General features: G+C 45.1%; 1 protein-coding gene across 1 annotated transcript; it reads left to right on the forward strand.

The window, feature by feature from the left end:
* Positions 1–12,517: 12,517 nt before the first annotated feature.
* LOC144892021 (perilipin-1-like) lies at positions 12,518–15,147 on the forward strand. Its single transcript, XM_078777171.1, has 5 exons — positions 12,518–12,654; positions 13,719–13,914; positions 14,138–14,220; positions 14,419–14,638; positions 14,709–15,147. The coding sequence occupies exons 1-5, from the start codon at positions 12,622–12,624 to the stop codon at positions 15,032–15,034; spliced, it is 858 nt and encodes a 285-aa protein (XP_078633297.1). The 5' UTR covers positions 12,518–12,621; the 3' UTR covers positions 15,035–15,147.
* Positions 15,148–15,686: the final 539 nt, after the last annotated feature.

Raw genomic sequence — 15,686 nt, forward strand, 5'->3', positions numbered from 1 at the left:
GAGTTAGACAAGAAATTTGGGAAGTTAGATAAAAATTTTGAGGGGTTAGACAACGGGATAAAAGAGGTGAAAAATGGGTTAATGGGGGTAGAAAATAGAATGGCTGCCCAGGAGAATCAGATAGAGGGAGTGAAAAATGGGTTAGAGGGGTTAGAAAACAGGATGGAAGGCAAATTGAGGGACATGAGGGACCAAGCGGAAAGGGAAGTTAAACAAATGGGGCAGCAGATAGAGGGGGTCAGAATGGGGGTAGAAACCAAACTGGATGCTCACAGGGAGGAAATGGAGCAGATGAGGGTGGCATCTGGGCAGGAGATGCAAGTGATGGGAGAGGAGATCAGAAGAGGTGTGAGTGAGGAGGTCGGAGGAGTGCGCGAGGAGGTGAGGCACTGTAAGGAGCACATGGAGAAGGAGGTGAGAAAGGGGACTGTAAAGTTACAAGGGGGCATAGAGGACCTGACGCAGGAGGTGGAGCAGCTGACGGAGGGACAAAAAGGACTAACGGAGCAGGTTCAAAGGAACACTGCGGTATTAGGAGGTTTAAAAGCGACACAGAAAGAACTAAAAGATGACTTGATAGCGACGAAGAGGGAATGTCAGATGGTACGTGAGGGACTGACAACGAGCTTGGACGAGGTGACAGAGGTAATGGAGACGAAGGACCGGCAGGTGAGGACGCACATGGAAACGGTCAAGGTAGCCTTGGAGGACGAGCTTGAGGAGACGTACCGGGGAATAAAAGAGGTGAAGCAGAAATTAGAAGAAGTGGAAGAAGGGGTGAGCGAAATTAAGAAGTGACGGAGAGAGGATAAGAAAGAGATAAAGGAGGAGATAAAAGAATTGGTCCAAAGTCTGTGTTTGGATCGTGATGATGTGCTCATTAACCGGATGAGGGATTCGCAGGTGATGGAGGAGAAGCGAAGAGGAAGAGGACCCGGTGTAAGTGGTGACCAATATGGTCGTGCGTATGATGTGCCAGGTGATTTAATGAGCTTGGGGGTCGAGATGGACCCGGGTGTTCGTGAGAGGCCGTTGGTGAAGTGTGCGACAGGTCTGGTGTGCGAAAAAGGAGGTGTGCGAGAAAGTCCGACTCTGGGGTGTGTGAGGAAAAAGTGCGTGCCAAGGAGTGAGGGTGCTGGCGAGAGTGAGTCGGTCGTAGCGCGTGTGCGAGGGAGCACATGGAAGCGCGGTGTGGTAAGTGTTACAGAGGGTGTAACGGGAGAGTGTGCGTGAGAAAGGTGTGTAACGGACAGGTGCATGGGGAAAGAGTGCGCTGTCAAGAGTAAGGGTGAGTGCGTTGTCAAGAGTGGTGGTGAGAGTAGTGAGAGTGACAAGGAGCGTGAGTTGGTTGTGACAGGTGAGCGAGGATGTACACCTGGAATGGAAGGATGCACACCTGGAATGGTAGAGCGTGAGTGGGAATGCACGCTGGAATTGGTAGTGAGGCACGTGGTTGGGTGTGCGAATGAGAGCACACCTGTGATTGTCACAGAGGAGGTGACAGAGGAGGGGGCACGAAGAGGTGTGTTGGTGAGGTGTGCGACCAACGAATGTGTGCCAAAGTGTTCGGTGGTCAGGTGTGTGACCAAGGCTGTGAGTGGAATGAGTGTACCTGGGTGTGTAAGGAAAGGTACGAGGAGCATGGGAACGGCTGGATGTGTGAGCAAGGAACGGGCTGCGGGGTGTAAGCATGCAGGTGAAGCATCGACGTTAAACGGGTTAGAGGTTAGAGCGACTTTTAGCCGAATCGGGCCCTCGGTGCGTGCTGGGCCTCGCTTTGCACGGCCGCGTCCGTGCTCCACTAGGCGGAGCGGGCGGCTGGATAGGAAGGGTCGTCATGGCGACCACTTTTTGTTGAGGCATTCCGGCAGGTCGAGATCGAGCCATGGGATGGCTCCACGCCGAGGTGGTGCGTGGGATCTCGGCCCGGGTAAGCCCCCGTCCCTGCACCGAGTGCCGGACGCGTCCAGCCGCTGGCACAACACAACCCGCATTCATGGCTTGGCTTTACGAAGCCGGGCTTTGGACAGGAATTGGCACACCGAGAGGCATTAGTGAGTAGACTGTGTGATGAGGATAGTGTTTTGGCCCCAAAATTAGAAAAAAACAAAATTTGATGATTGGCAAAGGATTGGCAGAAATGATTGGCAGATGATGGGTAGTGATTGGCAAATTTTTGATTTGTGGAAATTGGACGAGCAAAATTTATAGTGAGAGACCCCCGATGTGGGGGGATGGCAACGCTGTCATCCCTCACAGAAGGTGGGGGCAAAGGAGCTATAGTTTATGGGGTGTATGACAGTGAAAACTAGCCCCGGGTGGGTTAGGATATTGATAGGGATCTAGCGAAGATGACATTAGGTAACGTTAAGTTTAGTTAGTGACTGATACCTATAGTGGGGACGCAGGTAGATTAGTGTGGATGATAATGACGTGGGAGTGCAATAGTTTAAAGGGACGACTGGGAAGCGCAAGTTTCAGAGGGGAGTAGTTAGATGAGATGATGCCGTGTGGTTGAGAATTGAACAGGTGTGATTGCACAGGTGTGCAACTGGACAGGTGTGTGGAGCAGTGTGTGAGTAGTGAGTGTTGTGGATCAGCGCGAATGCGCTTGGGGAGAGAAGGGTGCAGGCGGCACCAAGAATGAGAGCACAGGTGTGCAAGTACAGGTGTGTGGAGTACATGGAGTAAGTGGAACGGAGTGGTGTGCATGGTGCGAAGGTGTGGATGGGGGAAGAGTGGACCCCTTTCACGAGTACCCGGGGCGGGTAGTGTAAGTGTTAGGTAGAGGGTATAGGTAAATTGTGGTTGGATATTGGCATTTGTGGTGCGGTTGCAGAATGGTATTGCGGATGGGTGCATTAGTGTTGTGGAAATGGCTGGGCGTGTAGCCTGTTAGTGTGTGTAGTTGGTTGGGCACTCCACCACTGTGAGGATGTCGGCCAGGTGAGGCCGCAGGTGGGCTCTGGGAGCCGGTAGAGTTGTGGATGGGGCCCGAGGATCCGGAGGACGGACCCGGGTAGCCCAGTGCCAGAGAGGGCACCGAGTGGGGAGAGCGCCAGAGGGCCTTCCCCAGGTAGTTAGGTTAGGGTAAGGAGCAGGTAAGCTCGGAGGCAACTGCAGTGGTGGAGGTGTGCAGGTGGGTAGACCTGATGGGAGAGCTACACGTCGCGGCCCAGAAATTGTGCGAGGGCACCGGGAGATGAATCGGGGGAGTGAGACCCCAAATTGAAAAGCACCACAGTTTGGACAATGGGAATTGGTTTTTAGAACCCATAGTGTAAGAGGGCCAATGGTTTGGCAAGAGAAAGACCCCGGGTAATGTAAAGTTGTTAAAGTCATTTAGGAAATAGTTAGGATTGATGAACCTGTCGCACCATACGCAGCCACTTACCTGTGGTGATGATGACTCCACACCTGTGTTTTCTTTGTTTGTGTTGCAGGAAGGAGAATTGCTGTTGGATTTGTGAGACGCATCACGACGTGGATGAGACATTGGGGTGATTCCATCTCTCCCTCCTTAGGAGGGACTGATGATGAATTGGTGATGGCAAATTATGATGTTGAGTTGGAGATGGCAAATTTTGATGAGAGTTGAAAATGGCAAATTTGATTGGTTAGGAGGGAGAGAAGACGAATTTGGTATATGGGAGGAACGGGGAAGACAGTAGGGACGTTTATTGATTTGTAAAGTAGATGTTTATGGGTAGTGTTGTGTTTTGTGGATACAGTAAGGGGTAAGGGAGGGGCCATGTAGGTTACCTGGTGGGGGGGGGGGGGGCGTACGGTAGGAACGTACCTGTCTCACCTGGTTCCCATGTGCCCCCAGTGTGCATTACCTTACATTGCGTGCACTTTTGCGCCCTTACCACCTTACTCACTTGTCTTTTCTTTTGTCTCCCACCTCCGAGGATCTGGCTTTGGGGCAGAGAGAGAGGAGAGAGAGAGGTGCTGGCTCCGCAGTTGTGGGCCTGCACTTTCGCTGCTTGCTGCCGGGATCGATACACCATATGGACCGCAATGTTTGTGGCCGCCCACCATGGACCGCAGTCTTTTGCGGGCAAGCACCACCCATGGATGGACCTATGGGTCAACGTGGCACCTATGCCATACAGGTGAACCACTAATAGTTGGCCCCCTGACGGCCACAATAAAGAAATGGACGCGGTTGGCGCCTTTCTTTATTTTTGAAAGAAGCAAGAAGGCCAAGTTCACCACACGAAGGCAAGACCAGCGGCAGAACATCGGCCGGCTGCGACACCACCGGTGATTTATAAACACTTTATTGGTGCACCGGATGGTGCTGACTGTGAATGGGGTGGTGCTTTTGGTGCTTGGATGGGGTGCTCTGCACATTATTAAAGGCCGTAAGGCCACAGAGCACTCGTGGGTTGGTGTATCGATGCTGGCATGCGTGCTCTCTCTATGCATAACATCTGCATGTGTTCCTCCAAAAACAGGTCCTGGATCGTAGTGTAAATATCAGCGTAGTCTTGTAAATAATGCTCCCTACCGGCTGTATGTTTAGTTTGCGAATTCTTTCCGCGATTCGGTTATCCTGTGGGTGTGTTTCTGTGAGGAGAAGGGTGCAACGTCGCAGGGGGACATATTTACTCATTTGTGAATATCTGTAAAACTGTCGCACTCAGGGTAGAGTTAATAGTAGAGGGAACTACATCTGAGTGCCACACTAAAGTAGGTAAAAATTTATCGGGTCGGGACGCCCCGAGGGTAGAGAAGGGTGCAATGTTGCGGATATGGGATTTGGCCTCCATATCCGCTTGTAAATATTCCCCTATTTCCCCAATACTCCCCAACTATCCCCAATCCCCCATTCCCTAGTCCCATTGTCTGTAAACAACACTCTGTAGAACCGACCTTCCCCTTTTTCCCCCATTAAATGTCGTGCCCAGGTCCACCGCATCTCACGTAGACAACTTTCGGACATCTTGCTAGTTGTTCTTAGTCTATGTCAGTTAAGGACTCGTTTCCATTAATTCTGACTCTTCGTTGCACCAGAATGTGATTGTATGGCACCAGTAGTGAGTTTAGGACCTCCCCATTCCTCCTCCCATCTTCCCCATGAAACAACAACAACAACAACAACAACAACAACAACTACAACAGCGCGCGGGCAGTGTGCGTCCTCACTCCGGCTCGGTTAGCCGCCATTGCCCATGTGCGCCGACGGGGTTACCACGAAGGGGCTGACTGTCGGCCCCTCGTCAAGGGCGGAGCCCGGTAACCCCCCGCACCCAATAAGAAGCAACGGGCCGATTCCATCTGGGGCGGAGCTAACGAGCCGAGGGCGTGTCACTCCCCGCTGGATATACGCAGCGACTTACCGGACGTGACGTCAGATGCGCCCCGAGCTTGAAGTGAAGAGAACCAGACGCCACCTCCGAGCGCTGAGAGACCTCCCTGCATCTTTTGGGCCGCGCTATCCTGTCCCTGAGCACAAGGTGCACCTTGTGCTGTCCACCGACTACCTGCCCTTCCTTGCCATCAATCCCCGTGTGAGTCAGTCTTGTCCTGTTTATCTGTGGTCTGTCGGGGTTACTATAAGACCGTGATTAAGTGCCTACCTTCCTATGCTGTCTCTCTTGTCCTTGTAATCTAACGTTCCGAAATATTATAACCTCCTCCGGAGGTCTTGAGAACTGTACCCCTGGTGTCGTGTCATTTAATCCAGCCGTTGTGTCCTTTCCTTAATTGATTTAGCATAGCGCGACTCGGCCAACGTTCGAGTATAATCGGGTAAACTGTGCAGACGCGGTCATACCAAACCGCTCGGTAAACCAACATCCACAACCGCGTCTGTAACAATATATTCACCAAAATATTACTGGGAGTTTCCACAAAAGTTGCCTCACAATCAAGTGTAAGTCATGCAGGAAAGGTCTACGAATAAATTGTTTCCCCTGAATAATCCCCCTGTCCGACGGCATGGTGCAGCCGTGCAGGAACAGCGCACTTTCCTTTGAGCTATTGCGTCTGGTTCATTCCGGTCCCAATGAGAAGATGTTTAATTGGTGCTTTGCAGGCAGGCAGGGTGTTGAATGGCCAGGTGCGCCTTTCTTCGGATGTCCATTAAGTTGTGTGGTCTGTCTGCTAACATTAGTCCTTAACAAGGTGTCTTTTGCTAAGCTGTTGGCATGCACACACGTGCGAACATCACGGTGTCATCTGCAGAGAACAAATTGAAATCCCTTCCGGCTTCCACCCAGGTCTGTCTCATCGGTTCGTGAAATTTTTTGGGCCAAAAACGTTATAATCCGACAAGCAGTTGGGGTTGTGGCCGTTAAAGTAATAGTATATTAGTAGTAGTTGTATTACTAGTTGTAAAAGAGTAAGCAATATTTAAATCATAAAATCCCAAATTTTGAGTCAGAGAAAAGCCATCGAAAACTGCAGGCCCCACTGGGTGTGAATGTCAAAAGAGATGTGCTGGCTTTCTAACAGGAATGAAGAACATGAGAAGCACTGTGTTAATAATGTGGACAGATTCATATTTTTAATGGATTTTTGAGGGTTTTATTTTACATTTTTTTGCGCAGGAGATGGGGTATTGTAATCATGTGTGTGTCTGTCAACTATTCACCATTTGAGTTTTGTCATCACATTTTCACCAAACCTTTATCTTACTATAATTCACCAAATGTCTGTCTGTCTGTCCGTTTCCAGGTACTGCAAAAACGGCTGAACCGAGCACAACGAAATTTTGGGTGGGTAATCCTGGGACCCCCTGGAGTAAAATAGGCTATATTGTTTTTCCAATTTTTTTACAAATTTTACCAATTTCCAATTTTTCAAATTTTCCAGTTTTTACAAACACGATGGAATAATATTTACCGATATGAACAGTGATGTGGCTTTTATTGAAATTCTACAAATATTGTTTAGATTTTGATGATTTGCGTGTGATATGATTTAACGGATGTTTATATAAATCGTTTAAAATAAAAAAGCCTTCAATTTCTGATATTTTGCCTTTTCATTTGGGCCTCCCAATTGAAGCCCCGCCCGTAGGGTGGGTACCGTTGCTAGTTATGATAACACGGAGAAGGCAAATTAATAATTTTGTCAAAAGGTCAAATGTCAGTGTCATATAAAATCATCAATTTTCATCCAATAGACCTGAAATTTACATTTAACATTTGAGTTTTGTCATGAAATTTTCAAGAAAGCTTTATTATGAGAATATGGAGAAAGCAAATTATTAATTTGATCGAAAGGTTAAAGGTCAAGGCTGCATAAAATCTTCAATTTCTGTCCAATTGACCTGAAATTTACATTTAACATTTGAGTTTTGTCATGAAATTTTCAAGGAAGCTTTATTATGAGAATATGGAGAAAGCAAATTATTAATTTGATCGAAAGGTCAAAGGTCAAGGCTGCATAAAATCTTCAATTCCTGTCCAATTGACCTGAAATTTTAAGAATTTTAATATTGGGTCACAGAATTGGTTCACCAATCAGAAGATGGAAGCTGATTTTTTTTTTTTTTGCAAGGCTGCATAAAATCATCAATTTTCATTTTGAATTTAAAAAATACTTTTTTCGTTATTTTGAGCATACCGAAGAAGAAGACGACTTCTTTGCCCTTGCATTTTCATGCTTTTGCCCCTGCCCTTTTGCCCTTGCCCTCTTTGCCCTTGCATTCACATGCTTTCTAGTTTTTTTTTGTTTTTTTTTAAGAGGTTTTTTTTATTGATGGCAGGTGGACTGAATTTGATGTGATTGCTACGAGGCATTCATTTAAAGCAAAAAGAACGGTATATCCACAATACACATTAACCACTCAAAAAAGACTCCCACAAATACTTGATTCTCGTTATTCTCCCTGTCAATGCAGATTTTTGACCGAGACATGGCTGCCAAGTTATACACTGTGCTTTCTCCATGATCAAAAAGGCCAAATTAAAATTTTATTTTTTTGTATACTAAGTCGAGGCTCATGTAAGAGCTAAAATTTTACTTTGTGAGTGAAATACCAGGATTTTCTTTTTTTGCATGCTACAAAAAGCTGAGAGAGGCATCATCGGCTCAGGGCGCAGCGATGCCACTGATATATTCACACTCTGTAGGATAGGGCAGGAATTTGGAATTTTTTCATTGTGCTGGCGATAGCTAGCCTACTTTTCACGAAGGACACCGTGGGATCTTTAACACCCACCAACTGATGCAGGTAGACGGGAGACACAGCTTAACGTCCATCTGTGGGATGGGACACAAATTGATGCTTTGCCCTGCTTGCAAACACCAGTATGACAGGTTATATATCTGGTTTGTAATTTGAACCCTGGCTAAATGGCTCAGAGACTTGTGTGTGTACCTCTAGGAGTTTACGACATTCTCCCTGCCAATAGAATAAACTAGAACGGCGCTCAGTAGAGAGCATACCTCCGCCAGGTGAACAGTTTACGTTTTGTATCCCAGAGTAGACAAGAAAATCACAACACAGAATCACATTTAATCAAAATCATCCGTCCATAACATTTTGAGATATCCTGCTTTGTATCGTTTTTGGCCCTATCTCTCAATGGTGAAGAATCACTTTAAAAAATAATTCTACTAGCTGGATCCGGATCTTCACCAAACTTGAATGGATTCTCCCTTGTCACACACTCAACCGGTCCACCAAGTTTCATCCAAATCCGTCCATAACGTTTTGAGATATCCTGCTATATGTTAGTTTTAGCCCGATCTCCCAATGGTGAACAATCACTTAAAAAATTAAATAATTCTCATATCCGAATCCACATTCAGATCTTCACCAAAATCGAATCGAATTGTCCTTGTAAGACATCCAACCGGTCCACCAGGTTTCGTCCAAATCCGTCCACAACTTTTTGAGATATCTTGCTATGTATAATTTTTGGCCCGATCTCCCAATGGTGAAGAATCACTTAAAAAATTAAATAATTCTCATATCCGAACGCATATTCAGATCTTCACCAAAATCGAATCGAATTGTCCTTGTAAGACATCCAACCGGTCCATCAAGTTTCGTCCAAATCCGTCCACAACTTTTTGAGATATCTTGCTATGTATAATTTTTGGCCCGATCTCCCAATGGTGAAGAATCACTTTAAAATTTCTAGTAGCCGGATCCGAATCCAGATATTCACCAACATCTAATCATTTCGTCCTTGTCTCATACACGACCTCTCTGCCAAATTTCGTTTGAATCCGTCCACAACTTTGAGATATCTTGTTCACAAACAAACAGACAGCCAGGGAAGAAAACATAACGTCCGTCCACCTTTGTTGGTGGAGAAGGGCACTCACTAGACAGAATTCGTCCACCAGGCTGAACAGTTTATGTTTTGTATCCCACTGATAGGCTGGATCCGGATTCGGACCTGAACCAATATCAGATCGGCTTGTTCTTGTCACCAAACCAACACATCCACCAAGTTTTGTCACAACTTGTCCACAACTTTTTGAACTATCATACGATGTATCATTTTTGGCCAATCTCTCAATGGTGAGGAATCATTTTTTTAAATTATAAATTTTATGGGGGGGGGGGGGAGGGGGGGGGGTGGAGAGGGGTGGAGAAGGGTGGAGAGGGGAGGTAAAAAGTAAACAATTTATATGAGTAGTTATACTTGCTCCCCACCTAGCAACAATATATGGTGGCAATACCCCCTCCTTCCGGCAGGGGTCAGTTGTTAAAGCACTTGCACTATTCTAAATGTACAGTCGAAAATCGCAAGTCGTATCCCCATGAACACGTGAAAAATTTGGTAGTCATCGACCGAGCCATTTTCAGTTAGATAAGGTTCAGACATACATACATCATACATACATACATACATACACTACATACATCATACATACGTACATATTGACATATACATACATACTGTACATACTGTACATGCAGTCATATACAGACTTGGCATTTAATATGGAATATTTTTTTTGTGGGGTCACTTTTCAAGATGACTTAGAACCAAAAGTTCATTGGAATTATGTTGAAATTATTCTAGATTTTGTTAATGTGACCTTTAAAAGAAACAAAAACCACATTTGACATTTCGAAGCAAATAAATTGATCCTCGAAAGTGATGTAAACTGATATCGAACTCAATTCACGGACAGTACTGTGTTAAACTTCTGTACGTTTTCCAGAAGTATCTCTTTATTTTGCACATTAGCCAAATTTTTTTAATAACAAAAACAAAAGTTAAATTACGACTGGGATTACGGACAGTAAAATTACAGTTCAGTACTTCGTGTAACCCCCACGAGCATTCAGGAGAGCACGTACACGTTGAGGCATGCTGTTCACGAGATTTGCCAAGGTTTGGACAGGAATCGCTTGCCATGCAGTGACAATAGTCTGCTGCAATTCACGCACAGAGGTCGGCTGCTGGTCCAAGTTGTCGATTTGATGCGTTAATTCTGCCCACAAGTTCTCTATCGGATTCATATCCGGGGACATGGCAGGCCACTCCATATGCTCTACACCACGTTCAGCAAGAAAGTGTTGGATCATGCGAGCACGATGAGGCCGTGCATTGTCACCTTGGAAGACAAAGTTTCCTCGAAAGGCTGCACGAGGAAATGGAAGCAATGTTTCTTCCAGAATGGCCCTGTACTTGAACTGGTTCAGGTTTCCATTCAGAACAACCAGGTCAGTTTTGCCCCCTGCATGAAAAGCAGCCCAAACGGTCACCCCACCACCTCCAGCTTGGACTCTTGGCACTATACAATCTTCGTTGTGGGCTTCATGCACTTGTCTGCGCACTCGGACGTGGCCATCTTGAATATAGACCAGAAATCTAAACTCGTCACTGAAGGTCACGTGATTTCAGTTTCCTGGCTGCCATTGACGGTGCTCTCTGGCCCACTGCAATCGACGCTGGCTGTGTTGTCTGGTCAGGCGTGGCTTTCTCAGGGGACGCCTGGCATGATAGCCTGCTTGAACCAGTCGTTGGTTGACTAGCCTTCTGGATACAGACACATTTGTCAGTTGCTGCCACTCAGCCCTACGCCGATTAGCTGACTTGGTACGGCCATTGCAGACTAACCGGTGCAGCTGGCGATCATCTCTCCTTGTGGTTCTGCGTGGACGTCCTGGCCTCGGTATTGGAGTAGGGACACCCCTCTGAGCATTTCGTTTCAGGATCTTTGACACCTGACCTTGAGTGATGCCATACTGCCGAGCAATAGCACGCTGTTTCATTCCAGAATTTCGTAAAGCCACCACTCCATGACAAACAGCATTGTCAAGTTGACGGACCATCTCCAGAGGAAGCGGCAATAACTTTTGTAGACGTGCAGCAGTTGTTTTCCACTAATACAGAACGCAACAACCCTTGTATACCCGATTGTGAAGCCAATCGTCAAATGTACCTGTCCGTACATTTTGTCTCGCCACCTGTGATATAATCCTGTTATTGACTTCTTGCTGCGAAAGACATTCAGTGACATGGTTCTTTCAACAAAGACATCACCGAAGGGTAAAAAAAACTCACCCGATTGATATCCTGAGTTCTATATATAAAGTTTTAATCTATATATAATTTTGTATTAAAGTTTTAATCTACATATAATTTTGTATTGAAGTTTTCATCGATATATAATTTTGTCGTAAAGTTTTAATCTATATATAATTTTGTATTAAAGTTTTCATCTATATCTAAGTTTGTATTAAAGTTTTAATCTCTATATAATTTTGCGTTCAAGTTTTAATCTATATATAATTTTGTGATAAAGTTTTAATACGCATTTAATTTTTGACGACAATTACTATCAATGATTTATAAAAATTCTGTCATGTCATCTAAATTCTGAACCTAAGAATGTTTCGGTATTTGGTCAATATGAATATCGGAATGAAGTCGTCATTTTTTTCCACTCGATGACGTCACGTCTCCATGACAAATAATGGTAACGAATCCGCCATGAACAAAAATGTCAGAAAAAAAGCAGTTGTATTTTTCCCCGACCAAAGGTAATAGCTAAATTTTCAATGTTCTTCTTCTTCTTCCATTACATTTTTATATGGTGTTTTCAGAGCCGCGATACTCTATACACGCCACGCACCTGAACATACCTGTGTTGAAAAGAAAACGTAAAAATAACAATAAGAAGCCTATGGGAGATCCATAAAACTATACGGATGTCCCGCTCGCTTTTAAAAAGTTTCGGCCCGCCTTGCAAGTCTATGATGCTTCTGGTTACGATGACCAACAATGACCGGAAGATCAGACACACCATCCCCCACCTCTCCAATGATTTTAAACAGGATCAACCTGGGTCCATTTTTTAACAATCTTGTCCCTGCCATTTTTGTCGATGGCGGATCGATTTCCATTTGAAGTATTTTATTTGCCCCCGTTGGACTTAGTCCGAAAATGGGGTTAATGCATTCGGGCTCGTCCGTTATAATTACAACATTATAATTGGAGTCGTGCACCGGTGTGACGTCAGAGGAGCAGGTGTTCCTGTTTATTGTATAAAAAGGTGAGAAATTTATTCGTTTCGTCATTCCCTTGTCTGTGCCTGGTTTGGGTTGATTACCTGGTAGTGTTCTTATTGATTCAGTGCTCTTGTCTTGATCTCGCTCGGTTCTCTCCCCGTGAATCGTTTCTTCTTGTGAACGAAATGGCCGTCCAGGTTCAGAGCGTCGGTACCAAGGTGAGTTCTTTGGTTCTTCAGGTGAACATGTCGGGCCGAGTTCCAGGTGAATGAGTTATTAGTGGGGATGGACGTATGGGTGGGAATGTGGAAGTTTGGAGTGGGGTGGGATGGTGCGAGTGTTTGTCTGGAGGGAAACGGACGGACGGGGGTGAGTTTCAAATTTGTTTTCTCATTTCTCACTTAATCTTACTATAATTCACCGTGTCCGTCCGTTCGAAGGTACCGCAAAAACGGCTGAACCGATCGCAACGATATTTTGGGTGGGTATTCCTGGGACCCCTGGGAGTAAAATAGGCTATCGGCTATTGGTTTTCCAGGTTTTCCAAACACGATGGAACAGTGATGTGGCTTTTGTTGAAATTCCACAAATACTGTTTATTCTACGTACCAGGAGAGGGTAGATCGATTTGAACTGTTCCTATATAAACGTGCAGCTCCGAAGGAACACGGCAGCGTGTGCACAACGACTGAGAAAGACGTGTAGCAGCCGCTTGTTTTGCAGAATTCTATCTTTTTTTCAAAATGGGCGCCATGTACTGTTTAGATTTTGATTTGCGTGCGATATGATTCAACAGATGTTTATATGAATCGTTTAAAATAAGCAAAGCCTTCAATTTCTGATATATTGCCTTTCCATTTGGGCCTCCCAATTGAAGCCCCGCCATAGGGTGGGTACCGTTGCTGGTACATATATAAAGTGTGGAACTATTTTCTAATGTAAAATCTGTCATGCCAAGTTTTGATGTCGGACTTGTGATTGACATTGTTCGTTTATAAAGAATGAGTCGGATTATCTCGGAATGAATTTGATGTAACAAGTTTGGTCCATTGTCAACTGTTCTTGTTTAACTGGTAACCCAGTCACCTTTGCTGTGGAAAAAACTGTTCGACGCATGTCAATTTAAGCAGTGATTTGACGTTAGTGGATTTAACCTTAACCGCCCTTTCCCCCCCACTCTAACCCCATCCATCTGTTGTCATGAAAACCTCAACCAGCCAATCCCATGAAGTTTTGGAATGTGAGACGTCCTCTCATTGTAACTTTCTGTTCTTGTCCACAGAATGTATTTCAGAGATTGTATTCACTACCGCTGTTCAGTTCTATTGCGGATGACTTGGTTCAGGCCTACAAGTGTGGGAAGGAGTCGAGGCCTGTTCTTCTCTCTTTTGGTAACATGGTGGAACGAGGCGTTACGGGGGTAGCTGTGATCACCTCCAGTGGGATCGAACCAATCACCAGCATTCTTCATCCGCAGAGTGAGTGATTCCATGCAGATCGGATGTGATGTCTGAACTTCTGTTTATTTCAACTCACCTTGTGGAACTTTCTTCATTTTAATGGAAAGTTTTGTATTGTGATCGATTCTGGAGAAGGATGGAGGTTGTTCTGGGTCGTTTTTGAAATTTCCCTTTTTCTGTTTCACTGAGTGATTCATCAATATCCATGATCTTTGAGTTTTCCACTTTTTATTTCCTCCAGTTAAGTTTGTGGACGAGCTCGCATGCCGGGGTCTGGATCTTGTGGAGGAGAAGGTCCCGATCTTGCATCAACCTGCCAACAAGGTATGGAGAATGGAGGTGATTCTGGATCTTCCTGTGAATGTAATTTAGTGTGGAGACATCTGGCTCTTTGGAACTGGAGAAATAAGAACATCAAGTTGTGTTTTTGACTCTACCTTTCCAAACGTACCTGCTGTGACCTGATGCAGTAATTAAAAATAAATATTGTCCGGTGATTGGTTTATATTTCCTCGTTTCCAGGTACTTGATGATGTAACGAATTTGCAAATTGCACAAAAACGTTTGGAAATATTTCTGGATTGGTCCAAGTCCCAGGTCGGAGTGGGTTTTGAGAGATCCAAGCAGGTAGTGTTGGACGGTGCAGACTCGCTACTGAAAACCAAGTTTGGGCAGGTGGTTTTGTCAGGTGCAGATTCATTGATTTCTCAGGTGGATCGATACCTGCCACAAGATGAGCCAGGTCAGTTGGTGCCGTGTGGACGTGATTCAGTTTTTGTGTTTGTATACAAACTAATACCTGTGTCTTGCAGAAGGTGAAACTCCTGATGAAGAGAAGGTTGTCGTACCAAGCTCCTCGTCCCTTGACCTTTACCGGCGACTCGTTGCTGTGTCGAGCAAGACCGGGCGAGAGGTGTTCAGGAAGAGTTCTGCCGGGATCCAGGTTGTTGCAGAGAGCGGTCGTGTCCGTTTAACCGGTGTTGTCGAATCTTTAAAAACGGGGTTTGACTCAATTATGCAGAAAACTCCATTAAACCAGGTGGTCGAGGCGAAGCACCAGGACCCCGATTCCGATCGCTCCTGTGATGCTTATAAATCCTCAACCGGTACGAAGCCTCAGGGTAAACAAAGCAAATAAGTGTTGAATGTCCGCACGTGATTTCACATTTTGTAAATTTTTTCAGCTTCACATTGAATTGATTGCATTTCCTGGTTTGTCCAGTGGTGGAAATAAAATTATTGCTCAATGAATTTGTTTTGATTCATTGATTCATTCCTGTCAAGGATGTAATCTCGTGGACCACGGGGTCTTCCAACTGGTCATGTGTAGTACCTGTCATTTTAAGCCTAATATATATATATATATATATTTTTTCAATATAATTTCTCTTCCACACAAACCCATCAGGTTGCTTTTGCGTGTTTTTTTTTTGTTTTTTTTTTTTATTAAATAAATTAAATCTAAATAAAAGTTCGAGCCTCTGAGCTAAAATTCTTGGCTGCAGCCATCTAGTATACATTTGTTTGAATTAGATGGGTAAGAGGTTTATGCTGGAAGTTCTCTCAATGTAACGTCACCTGCCAATCTACCACAAGCACTTCTGTTCCAAACTGCACACGGCATCACTCCTGGGACACATCAGCGCTGGTGTAAGGTTTATAGCTGGGTGTGGATTCGAACCCAGGTGAGTGTACCTCTTGGCTATCTTATCAGCCATGTGTCGCACACGTGATGGCGGACGACTGTTCGAATAGTTGAGAACAATCGTACTGCGATGGGTCTAAATTAC

This window comes from Myxine glutinosa, chromosome 5 (genome assembly GCF_964187855.1).
Source record: "Myxine glutinosa chromosome 5, kmMyxGlut1.1, whole genome shotgun sequence".
NCBI classification, from domain to species: Eukaryota; Metazoa; Chordata; class Myxini; order Myxiniformes; family Myxinidae; genus Myxine; species Myxine glutinosa.